Below are 10,516 nucleotides of genomic sequence, written 5' to 3'. Positions count from 1 at the left end.
TGTGGAAGGAATGATGAACAATGCTTTTTTTCTATATTTAAACTTGCTACATCCTACTGAACCCTTTCCACTCAATATTGAATGCAGCACAGTTTTGAAACATTGGTCGATTATATAGGATTCATTGTTTATAATTAAAAATAATTAAAGAGTTACTGGATAGAGGTGGGGGAGGAGGGGAGGGAGAGGGAGCTGGGATTGTCATGTGAAGCAAGCTTGTTTCTAAGTTAAATTAAAAAAAATGTTGCTGAATAATGTTAGCCAAGACAACCAGGAAGTAGGATTTATTTGAAAACTATGGTGTAACCTGTAGGATTGAACAAAGTTTGACTTGCATAAAAATGGGTGTATTCGTTGTGAAATTTTAGATCCGTCAGAAATCTTATGATCATCAAGCAAGCAAGACGGCTCCGTGCTCTTAGAGTCACAGCAGGGTACGAGGAGAAAACCAGCTCCACAAAATTCTCCACGTGTAAGTAATGGCAAGTACACCCACACAAACACACTGTGCACAACATACACAATAGCAATCACAAAATCGTCTAAAATGTTAGAGACATATTTTTGTGCACATGACAAATCTTTGAAATTCCATTTAAGCAAAAAAAAATTGATTTCAGCTATCCTTACTCTGCTAACCTACAAAGGTTAGCCCAAGTCAGTATTAAAGTTTACCCATAAGCCAGTCATTAACTCAGTGTCCTCTGTCGTAGGGATATGGGAAACAATATGACACTGATCACAGAGTTCATCCTCCTGGGATTCCCACTCGGCCCGAGGATGCAGACGCTCCTCTTTGCCCTCTTCTCCCTGTTCTATGCCTTCACCCTCCTAGGGAATGGGACCATCATGGGCCTTATCTGCCTGGACTCCAGACTCCACACCCCCATGTACTTCTTCCTGTCCCACCTCGCCATCGTGGACATCGCCTATGCCTGCAACACAGTGCCCCAGATGCTGGTGAACCTTCTAGATCCAGCCAAGCCCATCTCCTTTGCTGGCTGCATGACACAGACCTTTCTCTTTCTGACATTTGCTATCACAGAATGCCTCCTCCTAGTGGTGATATCCTACGATCGGTATGTGGCCATCTGCCACCCACTCCGCTACTCCGCCATCATGAGCTGGAAGGTCTGCGGCGCTATGGCTGTGACATCCTGGATCGCTGGGGCGCTCCTGTCCCTGGTTCATCTGCTGTTACTTCTACCTTTACCCTTCTGTGTGTCTCAGAAAGTCAATCACTTTTTCTGTGAAATCACAGCTATTCTCAAACTTGCCTGTGCAGACACACACGTCAACGAGACCATGGTCTTGGCTGGAGCAGTGTCTGTGCTTGTGGGACCATTCTCCTCAATTGTGGTCTCTTACGCCTGTATCTTCGGTGTTATCCTGAGGATCCAGTCAGGGGAGGGTCAAAGGAAAGCCTTTTCCACCTGCTCCTCCCACCTCTGTGTGGTCGGATTATTTTATGGTACAGCCATTGCCATGTACATTGGACCCAGGCACGGGAACCCGAAAGAGCAGAAGAAATATCTCTTACTATTTCACAGCCTTTTTAACCCCATGCTCAACCCCCTGATCTATAGTCTCAGGAACTCTGATGTGAAGAATACTTTGAGGAGAGTTCTGAGGATGCAACGTTTTGTGACAAGTTTACAGCATCATGTTTAACCATTGACAGAAGAATTATCCTCTCAAGGGGGTCCTAACCATCCAGAGCATATGCATTTCCTTTAATTTAGCTGCCCTATGCCCTCCATTGGATGACTGGCTCAACAGTTATGGGAGGAATTCTAAAAATCTTTAATTTCAAAAGCTGACAATAACAGATTGTGGTACAGTTACTCCCCACCAGAGCCAAGATTTCAAAGCCACATTTCCAAAAGAGATCTTCTCAGAGACGCTGCTGGCCATGATGCAGTGCTCTGTGTCACCAAAACACTCTGCTCAAGGCATAAGCCTTCCAGAGGACGTTCAATGCCTTTTTAATGGAAGAAGATGGTGAATGACTTCATGTTATGTTTCTCCGTAAGACTTATATCTTTATTAGTACAGTGAAAGCTATAAATTTCTTTTCATTGAAAAAAAAGAATTCTATTGTACTTTTCTGAGGAGGGGGTTTGAGACAGGAATTCTCTGTATTGTTTTGGAGGCTGTCCTGGGAATCGCTATCTAGATCAGGCTGGCCTTGAACTCACAGGGATCCACCTGCCTCTGCCTCTTGAGTGCTGGGATTAAAGGCGTGTGCCACCAACGCCTGGCTCTATTGTACTTTTTAAAGCCTTGGCTTTTGCCAAAGTTTATTGTTGTGTCATTTTTTTTCAGATACAAGGCAGCAGGAGGTTGATTGACTATTTGTGGATACTTCCCGAAAATCCATTCTAGGAAAAATGTATTTTCTCCCGTTGCCCCAACTTTCTTTCTTTTTCCCCCACAAGGAAGTCTCTACAGAGGATGTCAATTTGAGGAGAGTAACTCACATCAGTGCCTGTCAAGATCTGTTTGGTTATGGAAAGTGAGGGTCGCTGACTCTCTGTTGCTCAATATGATCCTTTGTAGACAATGACTCAAAGCATCTCTTGTTTCTTGGTCCAGCATGCCATTATAAACCTTGGATAGTGAATCTATTCAGTCTCACAGTCTTCAGAATTTGTGATGAAAACCTGTATGAGTTTTTGTGTTTTTGTGTGTGTGTGTGTGTGTGTAATATACATATGTATATATATATATATATATATATATAGAGAGAGAGAGAGAGAGAGAGTTTGTTGGGAGGCTGAGCAATATGGTGCAATGAAATGGTGCTTGATTAGCATTATGAAGCTAGATTCCATCTCTAGCTTCTCAAAAAGAAAATGTGTGTGTGTGTGTGTATGAGAGAGAGGGGGCAGGGAAAACAGAGACAGAGACAAAAACTTATATTCTTTTCTTACAGAAACCTGAGAAACGCCAAAACCCACAGTGAAAAAGCTGTGTCCACTTGCTATGATGCAAAAAAGCATGCATTTTAAGTGATTCCCTTAGCTGACTTAAATTTCATGACATATACATATATATTTAGCTTCTCCTCATCTTTAAATGTTTTACTTTTGTAACTTAACATAGTTTTGTAGCTAGCAAAAAGTAGTGAATATTGAACCACGTCCTAAAATAACTGCTTCCACAAATGCAATGTTTCATTTACACTACTTTTCTCTTAAATAGTAATTGCTTGATTTCCCCAGTTTGCAGATGCCCTGAAACATAACAAAAGGAGCTTGCTATGAATGGCCAGTAAAGCACCAAGATTTTCCTGTAGCCAGAAGCTGTTACTTGTCTTCTTTATGTATGCTTCTTGTCACAGGAGTGAGCAGAATTGGAACACGGGCTGGCATGCACTCAAAAGTGGATGATTACGACAAATTTACCTGCAAGGACATGCTATACGGAGTCAGTTTATAAATTCCATGACTGGATGACATGAAATTTTTTTAAAATAGCACTCTGACTTCTCTATATCCAGAAAAAAAAAACAATGAAGTAAAATGTGAACGCTATGACAGTGCCTTCGACAGTACCTTAAATAAGAGCCTTCCATAGATAAAAAGGCACTTTTCCAGGGGAAAGTGTCACAGAGGGAGTCTTTTCCTCCCCCCTTTGAGGGCCTAAACTCAGAATCTCTATACTTCACAGCAAATTATCTCTATGGGAGGTTTGTGCCCTAGAAAAAAGTCCCCAAGGGTAAGTCCCCAAAGGCCCTACTGGGATTCCTTGGCCCCTTCTTGGACTTCCCATGCCTTCCGTACCAGCTCCCACAGCACCTCCCCAGCTTGAAGTGTAACTTGGGTCTTGTCTTCACATTTATGCTACATCCCCAAGTAACTCAGGTTCCACCAAATAGAAGACAAGCTGTAGAGTGGATTCTGGGAAACTCAGCAACTGGTCCTGCCTCCTGAAAGGCTCGCCAGAATCATCTAGAGATGGGGTACAGTGCAAGTCTGGAAACTTTGAAGACAGATGATGCCATGTATCTATAAGTGTAATGAGTGTTGAAGCCTCATGGGTGTGCTGGATGACTGTGTGTGTTTCCTAATCGTGTGTCCTGCTGGGGATGAGAACAGAGATAAAAAATCCAATTGTTTGTCTCTGCTTCCCAGCAAAGATGGTCATGCATGAAGTCTCATGATCCTGTGTCTCCAGTGAGCCCTCAAGAGCTGCCAACTAGGCTGAGCCCTCAGAGAATAGAGCCTCCTTTCCTGAGGGCTCTGTCATTTTTCAGAAAGGGGCAATAGTGAGGGTTCTGTGCATATAGAGATGCTCTGAGGACACAGGACCTGTGTCGCCAGCCTCCCTCTGCTTCCTCTTCTGAGATCCTAGAGTCCTAATGTGGAAGCTATCGAGGTGACTTGAATTTTGCTCTACCTTTAATTCCTGCCAGACAAGTTGTAACATCTAGCCTTTAGACACCTGTCACGCTCACTGACATTCTGTCTGTATCCAGAAGAGAAACAAATTCATTGTATGAGGTGTGTGTGTGTTTGTGTGTGTGTGTGTAATGTATGCACACACAATACTCAGCCACTCACATTCTATATGAATAGTTAGGAATTTCTACTTTATGGGTTTAAGTGAAATAATTTTCCTACTCAATAGAAATTACAGTATAATGGCTTATGGAATGATGCTCTGCTCCGGTGAAGTTAATATATTTGGCTGTTTTAAATGTTGCATCTAATTCTTGTCAGCACTGTCAAAACACATGCTGTGTTTATGATGATATATTCGCTGCAGTGGAACATAAAGTTAAATGGTTGCTAAGTTGTGCATTTTATACTTGCCTTTCATTGAACATAACTTTATAGACATACTCAGACACTTAAAAGGCACTCTGTAAATAAATAGATTTTCTGTGACACTGAGAATGAGTCTTTGGGTACAGATGGATAGAAATGGAAAACATACTGTGTATCCAAGGTAACACAGCCAGTGACAGAAGAACTTAACATACAATGTTTGTATCTGAAAGTTTCTTTTTTCTTTACATATCCTCTTCTGCCCAAAGCACACATTCACATGAAATCTTCATGGCCTCAGACCTATCATCCTGTTGCACATTGTACTCCCATAGTACATGGTACGTAGAAGCACTCAACAGATGTTATTACCAGCCCTCAATGAGTTACAGAATGTGCCCTAATTGAGTGAGAGTGATTTTCTAGTTCTTGCTCATCCAGAATAGTCTCTACCCCCCCAGAAAAAAACATTTCTGCATCAATTCTTACTCCTTAAGATAACTTGTCAAAGTATATGTTTATAATTATGCAAGTAAGAAATTAATATTTTAAGCTCTTCCTTGTTATTTACAAATAAGAAATCTCCATTTGAGCTGAGCAATTGACTAACAATGTGAGACTGTTTTAAGAATTCTTCCTTACCCAAAGCTTAATGCTGTAGGAAAGACACTGATGGTTCATTAAAACTTAAATATTTGATTGTTTTATTAATTAAGTTTGTTTTGACAACATTATACATGTATCTAATGCCTTCCAATTACTCTCTCCTCTCACCCTCTCCTATCCCCCTCCACCTCTGTTGAACTCCTTCCCCTTCTCAATCAGTCTTTATCCCAGATTCCTGGTTCTGGAGTTTGTTAGGTAGCCAATTTAGTTCAGCGAGGACAATTCTGTAAGCACTGGATTGTAACTAACCATGGGAGCCTGCTGAGCTCACCAGCCGCACAACAGAAGGCAATGACTTCCCTCTCGCTAAATCTATCAGCAGCAAATAACCCAGAATGAGGAGGAGGAGTCCCCTGAGCTCCTCAACCCACGCGGACCGCTAACAGTCCCCCAATGTGGAGTCCATGCAGACCAAAAGAAAACGAGTCTGTGTGGTCTCCATTAGTTATTACTCAGCTATCAAAAGAAAGAGATAAAAGGGAAGTGTGTTCTAGATTCAAGTGCCGAACACTCGGTGAACCCTTCTGCTGCTCTTAAGAAGTTTTATAAAGTCTTACTTTAACACTGCTCACAGGAATGAAGTATTTCAAAATTCTAGGACTCGCTTCCCGCTGGAAGATGGGTCTGAGTTCAACACGAGTATAGCAGACGTCATTTTAAATGAAACCAAATGCACAACACAGTAGTTGCTTGCATTTCCTCGTGAACTTTGTATCTAACAAATGCGTGTGAATTGCCAGAGTTACAAAACATCATTCAACTGCTTTCTTAAGGTGGACACGAGAGAGCTTCTGGATGAAAAGAAATTCACACATCTGACCTTTCCAATCATCTTTCCTTTAGCTTCCAAAGTTGCTTAGTCCAGAATTTTGTGTGTTTAACAACAGATAGCTCAGCTGGCAAAGGTGCCTGCCACCATCTGGCCATCTGAGTTTTATAGCTGAGACCCACAAGGCGGAGGGAGAGGACAAACACCTGCACGCTGTTCTTCAACTCCCAACTAAGCAGTGGTGCACACATGCCCCCCATATGCACACTAAATAAATAAATAAAATGTAAGGGACTTCATTAAATAAAAACTTAGACACTTTGGCAACCACACCAAAAAAGAATTCCTTTCTAGCCTTACATGGAATCAGCCTATCATGGCTTTTAAAATAAGGAAATAAAGATATCATTTAGGTTATTTTCATATCAGTTAAATCTGGCCATTTGTTTGAAAGAAAACAAGTCTGTTATTTAAAAGGAAGGCACGATTTTCCCCAAAGCTTGCTTAAAGGGGATTTCATTGGTCAGGATCTGACCAATAACACTGCAGGCCAGGCTTTAGAAGTGTTCCTTGGGGTCAGCATCATGCCAAGCCAAAGTGCGAGAGGACAAGGCACAAGCTGTCATATGTAAATACAGCTTATTTAAAGCTCGAAGCGCAGAATTTTTCTAATAATGTTTTTCTTTCCTGTAGAGATATCTGTTCACGAACAGGACTTTATTACTGGATGGTTGAAGAATCCAGAATTAACGGCAAGAAGACCTAATCGGAGATCGTTATTGGTAGGGTTATCGACAATGAGTCATCAAACCCATGGCTGCATCCTGCAGACATCTATCCACCAGGTAACCAGCAACATTGTGTTACCTGGCTCCCCTGCTCCCCTCCTGGAAGACCATTTTACATTTGCTGCTGAATGCTGGCGTCAGGCCTGGTGCACATTCTCCATATCCATCACCCCCATGATTTTTTTTACTCTTTTTCCACATACATATGCCATAAAACCAATCACTATTTGGTCTCAACAGATTTAACCAAATCCTTCTGCCCTCTACTGGGAGACTGCCCAACAAGAATAGCCTTTGAGAAGTCCCTAAATTCTCCAATCCCATCTTTCCTATAGTTATCTTGTTTCCACCTCTGGGCTGTTAGTCCCATCAGCTGTGAGTGTGCTTTGCAACCTCTCTCTCTCTCTCTCTCTCTCTCTCTCTCTCTCTCTCTCTCTCTCTCTCTCTCTCTCTTCTCTCTTCTCTCTGTCTGTCTCTCTTTCTCTCTCCCTCTCCGAATACAATCCTATCTCTCATGTTAACTTCTTCACGAACATTCCTTAACCTCACCCTGTGCAATGGGGACAGTTAAACTGGAAGGAATATCTTGGGGTTATACCTCACCCTATTTATGGAAAGGTAGATAAACCTTAAACTATTCTGAGCTGATAACAGCTCTGATAAATGTTAGCACTCCAGACTATATTGAGTGTTAACAAGACTTTTTGGGGAAATTATGATTAAAAAAAGCCAAGTTCCTCAATGTAGCATAAAAACAATGCATGGACAATGGAGATATTTGTCACATAACAGATGAAGTGAATTTCCAATTTAATAAATATTTTCTACTACATACTTCCATTTTTTGGATCTCTATAGACCCAGGGTGGCCTTGAACTCAGAGATTGCCTGCTTCTGCCTCCCAAGTGCTGGAATTAAAAGTATGCACCACCAGATCAGCTAAAGAATATGAGCATTCTTGATGATGAGGTCAGCTACTGTTTTTCAGTTTGAATAGCAAACTGTTGTGTTATAAATTTCAGATATGTTATGTATTGCGAATATAAAGGATTGAATTAATGATAAAAAAGAGAGTCCTGTCTTAGTTTCATTTTAGGCTCTTTTATGAAACATAGAAGGGATGAATTGATCAGATAGAGCATAGAAATTTTTCTATGAGTGTTTGCTTGTAGACACTTGCCATGCCCAGCTTCAAAATCCTGGAGCACTTATGCATTCTTGTGCTTATAAATACAGCTGATGAAACACAAAATGCCCTATTGTCTATAGGCATTGCTTGGTGAACCAGTTGTCAAGTTAACAAATACTAGTTTGTTTCTGTTTTTCAAGACTATAATACATATTTTGTACAGATGCAGTTATACACACTTTATTTATATATCTAGACAAAGATACATACTATCATAAATCATTATTTGATAGTGTTTGTACAAATCCTCTCCTTCTGACTACCTCACAGCATTCCAGGTTGTATTCAAATATCTAAACATTAAACTGAACTCAATAAGTAAATACCCATAATTATTCTTGTCCATCAAAAACAATATTAATTAAAAAGTTGCTGTTTCACAATGTCCTTTGGATAGAGCTATGAAAGCAGTATCTAGTTAGTTAGTATATAAATATTTCTAGTAGCAATCATAACTTCTACCAAAGCAATTCGAATTCTTTTCTTTTCTAGTGCTGTTCTTATTTTGAAAGCTCACTTTAAGATTCAGCAATTCCCCTACATATTTATTTATAAAGCCTGAAATGATCAGTGATTCATACTTATTTTGTATGTGTGAATTTGCTAGTTCTTAACTGCCTTGGGGTCAGTAGTTCTAAGTAAATAATCATTGCTGACACATTTTTCTTCTGAAACTTCAATGTCAGACTAGTTATTTTGCTTATAGATAATCTGGTTTTCATAAGCATTTACTAATTTACTTTTAATTAGTTAAGCTCTTGGGGAGGTTAATAATAGTATTCCATGCTTATGACAAGTAAACAGCAGTTGTGTCCAACACATCTGTGGATGACAGACTCATGTTACAATGCCAAAAAAAAATGACGCCTCCATTTGAAACAGTCGTGTCTCAGTTCCCTGAATCTCTCTTTCATAGTGAAATGGAGGAAAACCACACAATGGTCACAGAGTTTGTCCTGCTTGGATTCTGCCTTGGCCCAAGGATTCACCAAATTCTTTTTGCATCTTTCTCACTCTTCTATGCCTTCACCCTGCTGGGGAACGGGGCCATCCTTGGAACAATCTGTCAAAACTCCAGACTCCACAGCCCCATGTACTTCTTCCTGTCCCACTTGGCCATCGTGGACATCGCCTATGCCTGCAACACAGTGCCCCAGATGCTGGTGAACCTCCTAGATCCAGCCAGGCCCATCTCCTTTGCTGGCTGCATGACGCAGACCTTTCTCTCTTGGCTTTTGCACACGCAGAATGTCTCCTCCTCATGGTGATGTCCTACGATCGGTATGCGGCCATCTGCCACCCACTCCGCTACTCCGCCATCATGAGCTGGAGAGACTGTGCTGCTCTGGTTATCACATCCTGGGCATGCGGCTCCCTCCTTGGCATGGTTCATATGAGCCTCATCCTGAGGCTGCCCTTCTGTGGGCCCCATGAAATCAATCACTTCTTCTGTGAAATCCTGTCTGTCCTCAAGCTGGCCTGTGCTGACACCACGCTCAACAAAGTCGTCATCTTTGCAGCTTCTGTGTTCATCTTAGTGGGGCCCTTATGCTTGGTGCTGGTCTCCTACACACGCATCCTGGTGGCCATCCTGAGGATGCAGTCAGGGGAAGGCCGCAGAAAGGCCTTCTCCACCTGCTCCTCCCACCTCTGTGTGGTTGGGCTTTTCTTTGGCAGCGCCATCGTCATGTACATGGCCCCCAAGTCCCAGCACCCCGAGGAGCAGCAGAAGATCCTTTTCCTGTTTTACAGTTTTTTCAACCCCATGCTGAACCCCCTGATCTACAGCCTGAGGAATGTTGAGGTCAAAGGTGCTCTCAGGAAAGCACTGTGCAAAGAAACTCACTCCCAGTTGGGATGATGGTTGGACCACTAGCCTCAGTAGTTTCCTATAATATTAGCCTCCAGTTCTTACCTAAATACAAAAACATCTGCATTGTTTTTTTTTTTCTGTTGCTGATGATAAGAACACACCCTCCTTCTACTGGTGCAAGAAAAACATATAAATGAGTTGCATTCTTGAAACAAGGTTTTATCAGACATGACTAATTTCCAGTTGAATTGATTATGTAATTATATTATGTCGTTATATAATAATTGTTGTTGTTATGTAATGATAATTATTTTTATGAAGTCATTATATTGTAACTCATTTTCTAGGTCCAAAAAGTTGTGTGTCATCAAACCTTTAGGGTAATTGGATATCTTCACAAAAGTGCATAAGATTTAGAAGCAAAACAAGCTACACCCAAAGGCAACCCATCACACACTGGTCCATTTCCCAATTGCACTTGCCTAGTCCAGGGAACACCTGAGGATATGTAGTTACTTG

At 41.3% G+C, this 10,516-nt stretch overlaps 2 protein-coding genes across 2 annotated transcripts; both read left to right on the top strand.

Annotated features, from left to right (window-relative positions):
* Positions 1-717: 717 nt before the first annotated feature.
* Positions 718-1,947, top strand: LOC101828224 (olfactory receptor 13). The gene has a single exon (XM_005083058.3). The coding sequence runs from the start codon at positions 718-720 to the stop codon at positions 1,669-1,671; it is 954 nt and encodes a 317-aa protein (XP_005083115.2). The 3' UTR covers positions 1,672-1,947.
* A 7,157-nt stretch (positions 1,948-9,104) lies between these two features.
* On the top strand, positions 9,105-10,134 carry LOC121132744 (olfactory receptor 2A1/2A42-like). The gene is given in 2 exon segments (XM_040740444.1): positions 9,105-9,408; positions 9,411-10,134. Coding segments are annotated over 2 exon segments (939 nt in total). The 3' UTR covers positions 10,046-10,134.
* The last annotated feature ends 382 nt before the right edge of the window (positions 10,135-10,516 follow it).

This window comes from Mesocricetus auratus, unplaced genomic scaffold, assembly GCF_017639785.1.
Source record: "Mesocricetus auratus isolate SY011 unplaced genomic scaffold, BCM_Maur_2.0 Super-Scaffold_100694, whole genome shotgun sequence".
NCBI lineage: Eukaryota > Metazoa > Chordata > Mammalia > Rodentia > Cricetidae > Mesocricetus > Mesocricetus auratus.
The sequence above is the reverse complement of the archived record's forward strand: the minus strand, read 5'-3'. Positions and strand labels throughout refer to the sequence as shown.

Bases quoted from the DNA above. Each gene is read 5' to 3' on its own strand.
- LOC101828224 (XM_005083058.3), top strand. From the start codon at position 718: ATGGGAAACAATATGACACTGATCACAGAGTTCATCCTCCTGGGATTC.